The sequence below is a fragment of the Nannobrachium achirus genome (assembly GCF_963921795.1).
Source record: "Nannobrachium achirus genome assembly, chromosome: 19".
NCBI lineage: Eukaryota > Metazoa > Chordata > Actinopteri > Myctophiformes > Myctophidae > Nannobrachium > Nannobrachium achirus.
This window is the reverse complement of record NC_137826.1, coordinates 2,252,459-2,267,462: the sequence shown is the minus strand read 5'-3', so window position 1 is coordinate 2,267,462 and position 15,004 is coordinate 2,252,459. Positions and strand designations below refer to the sequence as shown.

General features: G+C 41.6%; 1 protein-coding gene across 1 annotated transcript in view; it reads left to right on the top strand.

The window, feature by feature from the left end:
* Positions 1 to 15,004, top strand: part of ncam1a (neural cell adhesion molecule 1a) — a gene marked incomplete at both ends in the record, with an annotated part of 537,183 nt that overhangs the window by 492,480 nt on the left and 29,699 nt on the right. Inside the window, 2 exons of the mRNA XM_080748824.1 lie at positions 4,749 to 4,873; positions 7,593 to 7,773. Of these exons, the coding sequence (XP_080604950.1) occupies positions 4,749 to 4,873; positions 7,593 to 7,773 (306 nt within the window). The remainder of the gene's footprint in view (positions 1 to 4,748; positions 4,874 to 7,592; positions 7,774 to 15,004) is intronic.

The window sequence follows — 15,004 nt, the reverse complement described above, 5'->3', positions numbered from 1 at the left end:
TCTAGATTAGATTACTTTTGGCCAGCCTGCATTTATTATATACATCATCTCCAACCATTACCGTTAAGACACAGTCCTATTTTTGATTCTTTTTTATTTTCTCTAGATAAAAACATTTTCACCCATAAAAGAATAATGATACAGTATATTATCAGCGTGCATATTATCTCTTTGTGCCTCTTCATAGATTTTTCTTAAATTTATGATATAAAATGCATAATATCGTTGTTGTCGGGTGGAAACCTTGTATCTCCAAGATTCAAATTTGTATGTTCTTTTGCAAAGTAAAGCCCAAGGCCGTCACTCAAAAGTAGTGAAAACAGCAGATCTACAAGCACACAACGCCTCGTGGTGCGAGGCGTTGTGTGCTTGTAGATCTGCTGTTTTCACTAGTTTAAATCATTTTTTAAATGAAAAATGCAAAACAGCGGTTTTGGACATACACGGTTTTCACCCGACAACAACAATATATATATAAGTCTATATACATTTTAGATATAAGTTGGAGAAATGCAAGTGGTTGACGCCTGAATCTGAATCACTTCAAAACGATATTATAATGCAGAAAGGTCAAGCCTAATTTTACGCCATTTTTAATTTAGCTTTATTTTAAGTTTAGTGTACTCATTTGTGTATTTTATTTAATTATTTCACCTGCTACAATAGGCAAACATCATTAATCGGCCACTGTTTGCAAGATGCATCGCACGCACATCATCATCCTCCTTCTCAATTGCTCGAATCGGCGGAGCAATTTCCTTTTTTTTTTCTTTTTCCTTCAAGCAAAATATTCCATCCCAGAGAATGACTTTAGCGAATGCACTAACTGAGCGATTCACCTCGAGTTAATGTACGCATGCACGTTTTCACGTTCCGCTGTCCCTCTCTTACCTCCTGTACCTCTTCTTGCCGTGCATGTCTGTCCGCGTCGACGTCTTGTCTTCTGGGTGCCGCCTCGTGCTACTCATTATGCATTGTTTCTTGAAACCAACTCATACTTTCATAATAGGCCTCGGGGTTGATTCATCATCTGCTGCGACAATACGTTTATGATAGCCAATAGCCAAAAAGTCTTCTACAAGCAAATGAATGTGCCATACTGTATGATTATGTTAATAGATTTTGTAACAAGTTATTGTCGCATCAGATGGAATTTAAGATCCAAAATAACCACTTGAACCCTTCATGCGTCCCTTTCCTGGGCCCAAAAATAGCAGATCTACAAGCTCTGCGACGTGTCGTGGGCTTGTAGACGGGCTATTTTCTGCAATGATAATTAGCGTAGAGGGGAAAGTAATGTATGTGGCCTAATAATACCGACCCCTGGGGCGCTATGCTTTAACTATTACAAAATAGCAGATCTACAAGCTCACAGCGCTGTGAGCTTGTAGATCTGCTATTTTTTGAAAAATGAATAAGTATATTATAGGGTTTAAGTGGTTAAGTTTAGTATCACTACATTCTGAATAACTGCTGTGTGTGTGTGTGTGTGTGTGTGTGTGTGTGTGTGTATTTAAAGAGCATGTTGAAAATCATTTCTGGGTGAATTCTAACAACCTTTCTCTCCTCCTTATCAAGAACACCTAACCTAACTGTGATTGACTGTCATGTGTAATCTCTCTATTGCATTTTAACTCTGTACATTGACACAACATTGTACTTGCGAAAATTCTTCACACTAACTCTTGTTTTATTCGCTTCTAGCGTCATCCATGCTCACTCCCAAGACTATCTAGCGGAATGAATGAATGAATGCACTTTTTGCAGGAGAATGTTAAAACATTAATCTACCCTCCGCATCAAGAGAGAGTGCCTTCAAGCATGTTAAATTAATTAACTGCAATCAATGAAAGTGGTGTATGAATTGTTACTGATTAAGGGGAAATTAACGTGTCTGGGCCTTTTCACTTCTTTAAAATGCATGCGAGAGAAACTGTGCTTTTTTAGAATGTGACACCAGTATATTTTCGTGCTTCCGACAGAATACACGACTTTAACATGCACATGATTTGGGATTATCACACAAATTATGACCTTTCTTTCAATGCCACATGTATCTCGCTTTGTTTTATGGTGAGGGGAACTTGTCATTTCCGCTTCCTAATCAAAACAATGTTCAAACACTCAAAAAAGAGAAAATAACATAGATTCTAGTATATTAACTGTTTATACCTGAACAGGTAATAATCTGTGTGATTAAGATATAACTATATTAATTTCAGGCTACTTTTATACAGGAATAGACAGAAAAAAATGAACAGAAAGAATGCAGCGACCTATTTGTCATGTTTATATAATTATTATTATCCCACAGTGGAAACAAATATTATAATCTCAGACAGAAGATTTAGACAGTAGATTTCTGTTGACAGGCTAATATTGCTCATGACTCTGACATGAGGACATTGCCAAGATCAGGAATAAAGAAAATACAGTATGTCGTCACTGTCAAGGCAGAAACCTTTTATGTCCAAATCGTTAACTTGCAGTAAAAGAATTGTATTCCAATGGATGGAATGTAGTCATTATTTAGTAACAAGCTCTTGTCCATACTTTTCCGTTGGTTAAATACTTATGAAATCCATAGACAGACATATTTCAACCTTAGGGTTCCTGCTTTGAGCATGTTGTTATAGGATTTTCTTCTTGTTTTATGCTCATGAAGAGCTTTTAGATATTTCAGGCTATTCTTGACACTTTTGAGTGACACTGTCATATGACAAATAGGACTTACGTTTATGAAAGGAAACTAAAATACATGAAAAGGTGAAATTCCTTCGGACAGCAACGATATGTCATATATCTGAATATAGACAACGGCAAGCCAGGAGTCAAAACTGTCCACCTAATGTCCAACTTTAATCGACAGATTTAAATTATAATCACAGAATGTTTCAATAAAAGAGCGTTAACAAGAATTCAAAGAAACAGTCCTACTGGAATGTATCGATTATCGAACAATCCACAACGCGCAGTACTTTGATCTCAAACTAATCAGCATTTCAAACGATCACGCGGCCGTTTTAAAGACCTGACCTTGCTTTGGTACTGTTAGTTGTCCCTGGGGGCTTTAATACGCCACTTTAGTTGGTTTTAATGGCATTTATAACGCTATAACTGGGTGCAACCAATATGTATATGATTAATGAGCGTTTTGGTGATTAATCATCATCTCTCTCTCTAGCCTTTTGTGCTTTTGATGGTATGATAGCATAGTCAGGAAAAACACAATTACACGTGCACGCGCACACACACACACACACACACACACACACACACACACACACACACACACACACACACACACACACACACACACACACACACACTCACACTGTCACACACACACATTCGGTGGGAGTCTGCAACGTGGCGACCTGGCGTCTCCCTGGACTATGCTAATGTTATTAAATGTAATAGAGTAACAGCGTTCCAATCAAGGCTTGCGGCCTCATTATCCCGTGTCCCTCTCATTACTCTGGGGGGAACGGCGGACCGCTAACGAGCAGCACAAACGCCTCAACAGGTGCACTGCGGTGACTGCACACCCGCTGCTTCAAAGGGCGCCCGGCCGGCTGCCGTCCTCTCAATCAAAACCGCCACCCTTGAGACAACAACGGACGGTGAAAAAAAAAGAAAAAAACATAACGTCGTGGTCGGGTGGAAACCTTGTATGTCCAAAACCGTTCATTTTGTATTTATCGTTTAAAAAGATTTACTAAACTATTGAAAACAGCCGATCTACAAGCACACAACGCCTCGCACCGCGGTGCTTGTAGATCGGCTGTTTTCACTACTTTTGCGCGACGGCCTTGTCTGATGAAGCAGGGCTTTACTTCGCGAAAAAACGTACAAATTTGAAACTTGGAGATACGAGGTTTCTCCCCGACAGTGACGATGATCTTGTTTGACGCCAGAGAACGTCCTCCGCGGCTCTAATGAGATGGCTGTCCTTCTGATGAAAGACACGCTGTAGCAAAACAATGAACGGCCGGCGGGGCCGCTAAACACCACCACGGAGATTTGACTTTGTCGTTTTACTTAATTACCTGACCATCAGAACACCTGATGCAATTGCACGCACACCCGCAAGCACATGCAAACATGCACGAACTAACGCATGTGCGCGCGCACACACACACACACACATGCACGGACACACACGCGCACACACACATATCTTTTACATGCACACTGCAAATTATTTTAACCATTTACGGTAAATCCTGTGTACTTACAAATAGAGAGAGAGAGAGCAGCTGGTCTACAAGTTCACATTTGGCCTGATTTACACTGCAGCCAAATCCATTCTGAATCAGATCTGTGTCACATCCAGATTGGAATCTGATTGGTTTAAATGGTCACATGGTCATATGAAACCAATCAGATTCCAATCTGGATGTGACACAGATCTGATTCAGGCTGGATTTGGCTGCAGTGTAAATCAGCCCAAAAAGTGACACTTTGTGAACTTGTGGATCGGATATCTTTCTGATCCAAATTGTGCAAAAAAAAAAGTTTTTGAATACTATAATCGCCTATAATGACATGCCCAAAAAATAGGGATGTCAGCTTGAAAGTGTATAAACTATGAGTTAATTGAAAACGAACACGGAGGATATGGTGCAGTGATTAGGCATCCTGAACTAAGAGCATGGTATCAAGGGGGTGAGAGGGGGGCTGAGAGATTGATCTGTTGATGGGTTGCCATGGTAACTAATCAGTGTGTCCTGGTATGTCCCCTGCAGGGGAGCCTAATGCCCCCAAGCTGGAGGCCAAGATCCAGACTGGAGGCAACTCCCTGAAGGTCAACTGGATCAAGCAGGACGATGGGGGCTCGCCCATTAAACACTACCTGATCAGATACAAGGCTGTGAGTATATACACTAATCAATTACCTGATCACATACGTCAGTGGTTCTCAACCTGTGGGCCGGACAGGGGCGTCACACCAAATTCTGGGCCCTGGGTACAAGGATTCACTGCGGGCCCCCCACGAATGTTTACTATTGAAAAATAGCAGATCTACAAGAACATTTTTGAAAATGTGTGCAAGAAACCTATTTTTCCATGTCAGTGGTGCTCAAACTTTTTCATGTCAAGGACCCCCAAGATGATATGTATTTGGCCACGGACCCCCATCTGAAAATATTTAGTTCCAGGGACCCCCCAGAAGCAAAATTTGAGTAACAAATGTTCCCTTAAAAATACATTATATTCAAAGATTTGCACACATTTCACGACTTTTCAAAAATAGCAGATCTACAAGCTAACAGCACTGTTAGCAATTCCAATTGCTAAAGTTACTAGGGCCCCTCCACCTTGGGCCCTAGTAACTCAGTTCCATTGAGTTACATTTCTAAAGTGACAATTGGTGGACTTTTTAATACCTCTAAAATGACAAATTAAACATTGGCCAAATTGTCAAATATTAGAGGCAGAAATTGTGAAAATAGCAGATCTACATGCTCACAACGCCTCGCAATTTCACAATAGAACCGTGTTATACAAAATGTAATGCCTCAACTCTTAGGGCTCATCAGAGTGGGGTGGTCCCCAGTTAAAAGTATGATTATGTTGGGGGTCTTGGCCTGAAAAGATAGAGAGCCACTGAGATACTGTGAGTGTAACTAATTAATTACCTGATCACATACAAGGCTGTGAGTTCAGTTAGGGAAAGTCATTGAATGGATAAAATGTTATGTTTTTATTGAATATAGAATGAGCAATATATTTCTTTTGGTTTGGAAATTAATTGGACTGGCTTTCAGTTTTAGGTTCTCAGAGAAAGTGACATTACATCAAGTGCACTGAGTTCCCTGACTGAATTAGCTCTGCGAGATGCGAGATCGTTATAACTAATTAGCTGATCAGATTCAAGACTTTGAGTATTATATCGCTATTCACACTGAGCACGATAACTATAACTATAACAATAATTATGTGAGCATCCACTCTGATACTGATAAACAGTCCTGCACAGTCCAGCTGTGAGAGCCCACACGGAGAGGGAGGGATAGAGAGAGAGAATGATTTCAGAGTGCAATAGGATATATGAATAATCTATTATTATGAATGATATATTATATTATATATGGGTATTATATATCAGTCTACCAGTTATAGCGTTAGCCAACAGTCTCCTCCTCAACTACATTAATAACACAACTTTCCAGTGAATGAGTGACAGATTGCATCCCAGATGTCCGATGGATTTGGAATGGCTGGCAATGCTTCTATAATCGTTCATAAAGTCTCGCTGAAAGCGATCCAAATGATTTCGTCCACAACTATCGTTATAGCTGTGGTGTGAGCGCCGCGAGTCCGACTGTTTTCTAAAACAACACATTCATAAGTTATCGCCATCGCGCTTGGTGTGAATGGCCCTTATAAATAAAGTCGCCGGTTTTGTTCTCCAGAAAGCTGCTGTACACCAAAATGGAAACTGCGGAAAGTATTTTTATCTGGATTTTTGTTTTGTACATACTGCTGTACTACTCTGACTGAATGTGAATAAAATCTTCAATCAAACAGATACAAGTCCATTTCTTGGACAGCAAAACTCCTGTAGGAGCCACGTAACAACTGTACATACGTAGGTCTGTCCCTATGTATGTACACCTTACTTGCACGTTTCTTTCAAACCAATGGCCATAAATGGGTAATGGGTGGACAGAGAAAGGGGGGTCACTTTTACAGTGATATATGTTTCTTCTTCTTTCTTTTTTTAACTTAATCTTTATTTGCAGATTTTCATTCAAAGGTACAGTCACAGTGCAGGGGTTCCTATGTAACATTATCAAGAATCATATTCCAGTCCATTCATGAATAGGGATAGAGCCCTAAACAAGGGTAGCTCGATAACCCGATAACAGATTTATTGAGTACCCGGTATCAATAAGCTTTGGGCTTATCAAGCTTGTTAAGAAGCATAGCGGCCCATGATGTCATGTTTAAACAATCAAGACAAGAGGCGATCAAGAAATGATTACAGTACTATCCATAATATAAAGCCATTTAAAACTTATTGCACACTAATGAATGACTGTTTTAATGACATTTAATGATGAATTTGTCGTCTCATATCTTTCCACAAAATATTAGAAAGCGCTCAATAGTGGGCTCGATAAAAGCCCGGTTCAATAAGCAGGATCGATAAGGTGCTCATTATCAATAAAAATGTACGAGCTTCATCCCTATTCATGAATGTCCATTGTTAGTGGTGTCGTCAGGTTGGGTTCTATATACAGTCCCTTTCAGCCATTTTTCGAGGAATAGTCTCTTGCAATCTTAACTTATGAGTTAGTTTCTCCATCACAAATATCTCCTCCACAATGCTCAGCCACTGTGATACTGTATGTCAGTGGTTCTCAAAGTGGATTCCAGGGACTCTGTAGGTTCCTTTAGGAGGGTCTAAATTGACCCATACAAGTCTGTAACTCTTGACAGTGTACAAATGGAACCAAATGAACCCTAACAGGTTCATTTGTACACTGCTGTATGTTTCTAAAAGATAGTCGAACAGCAACCAAGGGCGACGGCCACGCTTTGCCCCCCACAGTTTTTGAAGTAGTTTGTGTGCGTGTTTATAGAAGAGCGTGTCGGACTGGAAGCCAGAGATCCGCGTCCCGAACGGCAGCGAGTACGTGGTGCTGAGCGGCCTGGACTGGAACACGGAGTACGAGGTCTACGTGGTGGCCGAGAACCAACAGGGCAAGTCCCGGCCCGGCAAGCTCTCCTTCAGAACAGCCACGGAACCCACCACCGTGCCAGGTACCGTTCTCCCCCCAGGTACCGTTTCCCCCTACGATGACCCCCTCCTCCTCTCCCCTCCTCCCCTCCGGCATCTATACCAGTGGTTCTCAAAGTGGGGGAGGGAGGGGGGGGGGGTCCTCAGGGACCCCCTCATCATGGGTCTCACAATGGACTCCATAGATCTAGCCAATTTTCCTCTACAGGACCGAACCAGAACTAGAACCAGAACTTTCCACCAGAACCAAGAACTTTCAAGAACCTGTGAAGTTCGGGGACCAAGTTCTGCTTACGTTTAACTAACCAAAAAAGAGCAGCAGCTCTGCTGGCCCCGCCCATAGGTCCCACAGAACTCAAGTTTTGTACTACGTCAAGAGCAGGACCTAAAAAAGGTTCCCAGAACATCGTCTGAAACCGGGGCCGTGCGCTATGGAAACAAAACCAGAACCAAAAATAAATTGGTTCAGGTTCTGGAAAGTTCTGGTTCCACCCTAGAAGTGGAAAAGGGGCTTCTGAGAGCATACAAACGTTCTCAGAGTTATGGGGGGTTCTGGAAATGAAAGGGTTTGAGAACCACTGATGGATCCACACCTTCCCCCCCGCAGTGCTAACAGGGCTGAGTGGGCTGCTGCCGTGACCCCCCCAAACCCCCCCTGACCCGCTCACATTGACCTCCCTCTTTCCTTCATTTGACCGGCTTATTCAAAACCTTTATTATGTGGACCGAGAGGACCGATAGTTGTGACAAATACTTTCATGTTCATTTGAAAATTATTTATCCATCTGCTAAAAAAAATGTATCCCTCATGTTTTTTTTTGTTTGTTTGTTTTTTGCACCATATTTGAGGGATTGAACAAATTCATACTCGATTTGGAACGGAGATTTTAACTAATATTCTCCGTCGGTGCTGGTCCGGTCGCGTCCGGCAAGCTGTTTTACCAGGTTGGTGTTGTTAACCTGAAAAGACCTGGCTCTAAAAAATAAAAAAAAAACGTTTAAAAAAGAAAAAGCTAAAAAGAAAAGGTCTTGTCATTTCTGTGACATAAGCGTAGCTCCAGGGGTCGTGACCCCAGCTGTCTGGAAGTGCGCGGTCATGCCCCCCCCCCCCCCCGGCCGGGCCGTGGTTCAGCGAGCAGCCATGTCAGGGCAGATGATTCCTGTCAGAACCTAGCTAGCGCGTTCTGTCCACACACACACACACACACACACACACACACACACACACACACACACACACACACACACACACACACGCCCCAGTGATCACGGCTCGCTCCTGCTCAGTCCGTGGTGTGTGTGTATTGTGAACGCAAGGTTTGCACTTTACTTTGGGCTGCTTCCCCACATAGTACTAAACCTGTTACAGGCTGTCTCAGTTCTCTCTCTCTCTCTCTCTCTCTCTCTCTCTCTCTCTCTCTCTCTCTCTCTCTCTTTTTGTCTCGTTATCTGTCTCTCACTCTCTATCTCTCTCTCGCTTGATCTATGTGTCTCGCTTTGTTTGTCTGCATGTCTGTCTGTCTCTGTCTGTCTGTCTGTCTGTCTGTCTGTCTGTCTGTCTGTCTGTCTGTCTGTCTGTCTGTCTGTCTGTCTGTCTGTCTGTCTGTCTGCCTGTCTGCCTGTCTGTCGGTCTGTGTCTGCATATCTGTCTGTCTGTCTGTCACTGTCACCCAGGGACTTGCAGAGAATGTTAGAGAGGCAGGTGCTGACATTTCAAAAATGGCCTTTTGGTGAAAATAGCCAACCTCCAAGCTTGGAGGTTGGCTATTTTCAATGCTTGATTTCTACACAGAGATGGCAATTATTTTAACAGAAGATACTGCCCTCAAGTTCAGGAGAGTTTGGACAAGGCAATTCTCTTGAATGCTGCCTTCAGGTATGGCATGGAAAGAGGACATTTGCATTTTTTTTCACCATAGTGAAAACTGCACTTTTTTACAGATGGATAGAAGCTCAAGCCCCCTTTGATGTATATGTGTGCACGTGCCTGTCTGCATGTCTGTCTGTCACTGTCACCGTCTATCTCTGTCTGTCTGTCTGTCTGTCTGTCTGTCTGTCTGTCTGTCTGTCTGTCTCTCTCTCTTGATGTTTCACTGAACTACATCAAACATCTGTCTCCTTCCATCTCAGCCTCTCTCTTTACTTCATCTCAATGTCTCCCTTCCTTGTGTTGTTCCTCTTCTTCTTCTTCTTCTTCTTCTTCTTCTTCTTCTCCTCTCGCTCTCTCGTTCTTTTTCTTCCTCCAAAGCCAGGTTTAGTGTCGGGGGTTCATGGCTGTATGTATACATGCTCCCCTGGCTGAGCATGTTGCTTTTGGCTTGGTGGGGGTGCAGCCCCGCAGCCCTCGCATGGTGGCACAAAAAAAAGCTTCATTTCCCAGTGGTTCTCAAAGTGGATTCCAGGGACTCTGTGGGTTCCTTTATGGGGGTCTAAATTGACCCATACAAGTCTGTAACTCTGACAGTGTACAAATGGAACCAAATGGACCCGTTAGGGTCCATTTGGTTCCATTTGTACACTGTCAGAGTTAAGGGGAGACCTTCAAATGTCAAAGTTTGAGAACCACTGCCTTAACACTTTAAAGGGGAAGACCACCCATTTTCAATATTGAACTATGTCATTAATATATTATTATGTAAAGTACAACGGTGTGATGTCATCAAGTTGTACTTTACAATACAAACCCCAAAATCAATCTTCCAGTTCTAGGCAACACAGAAGGGGGGGGGGGACTTTTTTTCTATGTCCACACCACTCCTCTAAGGTATATTAATGACATATAGTTCAATATTGAAAATGGGTGGTCTTCCCCTTTAATGGAGACCCCAAAAGGCTAACTGCCCGTGCATGGAGCATACAGGGAGCCCTGTTAATTCCTTGTGCAGCTTGCTGTGAGGCAGCCATATAGCAGTGGGAGGTTTGGATCACATAATTCCACCGGTACAACTTAAGACCTACATGGAATTCACCTCTAAAAGCCCCCCGCTTTTTTATTTTCACCCTCATTTGGGGGATTTCTCAGCTACAGCTTCCACGTTGCGCTGCCTGCTATCTGGTGAATCTGTGTTTCTTAAAAGAGGCATGTGGAAAACGTAGAGTTGTATTTTTAGTTACACCATCTGCAGCGAATTATGGTTTGGTCCCGCAGCTGGCTTTGGTCAAGATGGCCGAGAACAGCTGCTCTTTTGTAAATCCAGACTGGCTCTTTACGCTGAACTGGCACTGAAATACGATTTGTTGAATGTAGCAGGTGCTGATTCCAATCTTTCGTTTGTTTTGAGTTTAACCGCTTCTGTCAATCTTCCCTAATGACAGTCACGTTAAAATACAAAAAAGAAGACCTATTTGGTCCATATTAGGTAACATACAGTATGTGTGATATTATGTATGTGTTTTGTAGTTGTCAGTGTGCTCTGAGTCTGAGCAAGCGATGCAAAACTGGATTCTGTACTGAAAAGCAGAGGTGGAAAAAGTACTCACATGTTGTACTTAAGTAAAAGTATCAATACTGCACCATAGATGTACTCCATTACAAGTAAAAGTCAGAATTCAAAATGTACTTGAGTAAAAGTACGAAAGTATTTGCATCAAAATGGATTTAAAGTACCAAAAGTAAAAGTACAAAATGTTTTAAAATAGCAGCTCTACAAGCTCGTAGATCGGCTATTTTCAAATAGCCAAGGTATAAAATAGGGCTAAAGTGATTTATGTATGTTTTATAATATTATAATGTACCGGTATATCTACAAAGTAACTAGTAACTAAAGTTTTCAAATATATGTAGTGGAGTAGAAGTAAAAGTATTGGAAATTGGAAATACTCAAGTAAAGTACAAATACCTCAACATACGTACTTAAGTACAGTACTTAAGTAAATGTACTTTGTTACTTTACACCACTGCATTATGCAGTGGTGTAAATATGGTGTGGTATGCAGTCTGCATATCAGGTAACATATATGTGATATTACGTATGTGTTTTGTAGTTGTCAGTGTGCTCTGAGTCTGAGCAAGCGATGCAAAACTGGATTCTGTCCTGAAAAGAACAAAATGATTCAGTGTGGTTGATTTAGTATTCCAGAAGCCTGGTGAGGCAGCATTTGAAGTCGCTAACTCAAAGAGTCCAGAGCTTCTAGTAGTCTAATGGGGTTCAGCTGCATGTGTCCCTGCAATAACCAAAAAGCAAATTGAAACAATTTGGAACAAATTGTTCACAGGCGACCCGCCGTCAGTCAGGAGACCAGCGTCTCAGGAGGAGTCTCCAGGGAGTCAGTCGATTAGGATACTTATTTGCAATTAATACGATTATTGTCCATAGCTAATCTTGATTAATCACACATTTAATCAAGATTATTAAGTGTTTAATACTCTTATCATTATGGAAGTGGACAAATACTACATGTGCTTTGAGAAATATTTATTTATTATGGGAATTCAATCAACAACCCAAAACACTGAAAAATATAGTCCAGAAATGCTCAAAGAACTGCTGTTGGAAAACAATAAAATACAGTAGGCTCAATTATAATAACTTGGCAAACAAACAAAAAAGAGACAACAAAAGATGGGCGTATTGACCCACTAAAGATAGGATTATTAATATGAGTTGTCTGCCCAACTTTTAGCTTGTAAAGTTTCCCACTGCTGGGCATAATATTGCTTATTGAAGTCCAAAAGGTCAACTCCTACTGTGTATCTTCTTCCATATAGTGGTGGCTCTCGAAGGCAATTCATAATTAAGTGCAGTTGTTGGATGCAATGAAATTCACTTCACCAGACCCTCATCCTATACGATGTTAATTGGCCTGCAAGCTGTAGTCATTTAGCAATTAGGTTTTTTTAAAGCTTGCTCCTTGTAGAGTTGTCCGGGGGGGTTCTCGACCGCCAAGCAATATCAAGTGTGGTCTGCTGAAAAGCGAGAGGTTTTCAAGCTAATATGGCTGCATTACCTGTATGCGTGGCAAACACATTGTATTTGATCCGACATGTACCCCACTGGACACGGGTAGGAACTGTTCAACAATGACCGAATACAAAGGCCTATAAGTAAGAACTCTGGTAGTAACTGAATTCACATTGACAGTACAGTCTTGTCAACAGACCCATCTGCCAGGGCTTGGTCGCTGCTGAACATGGCATTCAAAAAAAAAAAATCTTTCAGCATAACGTTGATGCTAACTGTTTCCTAAAGTATGCGTCGGGCAAACAGTCATCATAACAGCGTTAATGCGTCCAAAACGGTAATAATGTGTGTGGTTAAAAACAACGCTGCATCACATCACGTTACTAACTTTGACAGCCCTACAGTTGACCAATCCAAATCTCCCCAGCTAAGGTTGTCATTGGAGTACTAAGGCTAAACAAAAAGCTATTAACACCTGCAGTGTATGATAACCTGTGATCATTCATTCATTCATTCATACATACAGTATCATTGACTTGACCTTTGTAACCAGCTTCTGCTTTTGGATGTGTTTTGTTTTTTGTTTTTTTTGCATGGGCAAATCCCCGCTGCTCTGCTGAATGAGAGGAAAGGTCCTCATTCTCATGGATGTGGTTTCATATCCAGGTTGATGTTTCCTCCTTACTTTTATTACATGAGCTGTGCAAACTGACCAGGAAACTGTTGTTGTTGGAATAATACAAGATAGGTCGACCCGCCTTCGGCCTAAAACGTGTCTGTCTGTAATTTACCCCAAACACCATGCCTTCACCATCTCTGTTGTCATCCTTTGCTTGTTGTCGTGTCGTGTGGTGTCAGGGTTCGATTGGCAGGAGGGGGGTTGGTCGATGTCTCTGCTTTTGATATGCCCCCCTCTATTCATTCACTTTTATGTCAGGGGTTTTATTCCGGCTTATGGTCAGACTGAATTAGATATCTTAGATCAGGGGTCTTCAACAGGGGGTGCGGGACCCCTAGGGGGTCCTCAGAGTTACTACAGGGGGTCCTCCAAATCTTTGTGTGATGGAAACTTGTTTTTCCCCCTTTTTTTAAATTAACCACTTGAACACTAGCGTTCATATTCTGAGAACTTTAGCCAAAAATAGCAGATCTACAAGCTCAAACTTTTTGGGGCTCCAGTACCCCCTTTTCCTGATTGCTGAATCAACAAAAAACATTTTGATTAGAAAATACTGACATCAAAAGTCCAGTTTTGATGTCAATATGTTGGAAATAAAAGTAAGCAGCCTGTTGTTTTCTGTTCAGTAACAGTAGTCAAAGTTCTTACTTCATTTGGTTGAAGGCTTTACAGAGCAGCACGTTCACATGCTGTACATGTATCAATGTGTTATCATTAAACATAAAAGTAAAATAAATGTTTCCACTTTCCATTCTCTCTCAAGTACCCTCTGTAGTACCTCTGCGTACCCCATAGGGGTACACGTACCCCCATTTGAGAACACTGCTTTACAGTATGTTGACAGATGCTGTCCCTGTTTTGGGGGCAAATTTGTCAAAATATATAAATAAATAATAATATCTATTATCACCATTTATCGCACAAAGAAGTATATACCGTCGTTTCCTGTTGAGATTAGCACATTTCACCCAGGTTTTTTCAATTCACTCACGTCACTTTGTCTGCTGCACGCATGATCCCCCCATGATGTGCACTGCAGTGTACTTTCAAATGCACTACATTGCAGGCGCTTTGTGAGAGTGAAAAAATAAGAAGACACGTGTGACGTGTGATCTGGGCAGCTTGCCCCAGGAAATGTGCCAAGCTCAATGGGGAACAACGGTAGAGTTAAAAGAAGTGGCGCCCCCTCTGTCGAACCCTGCACGGTTGTCATCTGCTCTGCTATACTAACATGCTATGACTTTGTTTGTTTGTTACACTTCAACCCTCTAATTTCCTTTTTTATTCCTAAATTCAGTCTCTTATTAACGTATTAGAACTTGTGTTTCAGTATTTATGACCTATTTTTCTATCTCTCTCTCTCTCTCTCTTTTCCCCTATTTCTCTCCCACTTCCCCTCTCTCTTCTCTCCATTGTGTCCACTTTTACTGTGTTTACATGTGTGAACCTTTGGGCACTTGTTGTGGTACCATGACCATTTCTCATACGCACAAATGTCACTATTGTCATTTTATTTTTCTTTAATTTTATGGAATTGTTTTTGTATTTTTTGTATTTTTTTTTTGTCCTCACACAAACACACACGTGTAACTGTGTATGCGTGTTATAATGTCTTCCCATGTGGACGCTGCGTGTGTTCCTATAAACTCTGCAGCCACCCTGGGGTGCTCGTCT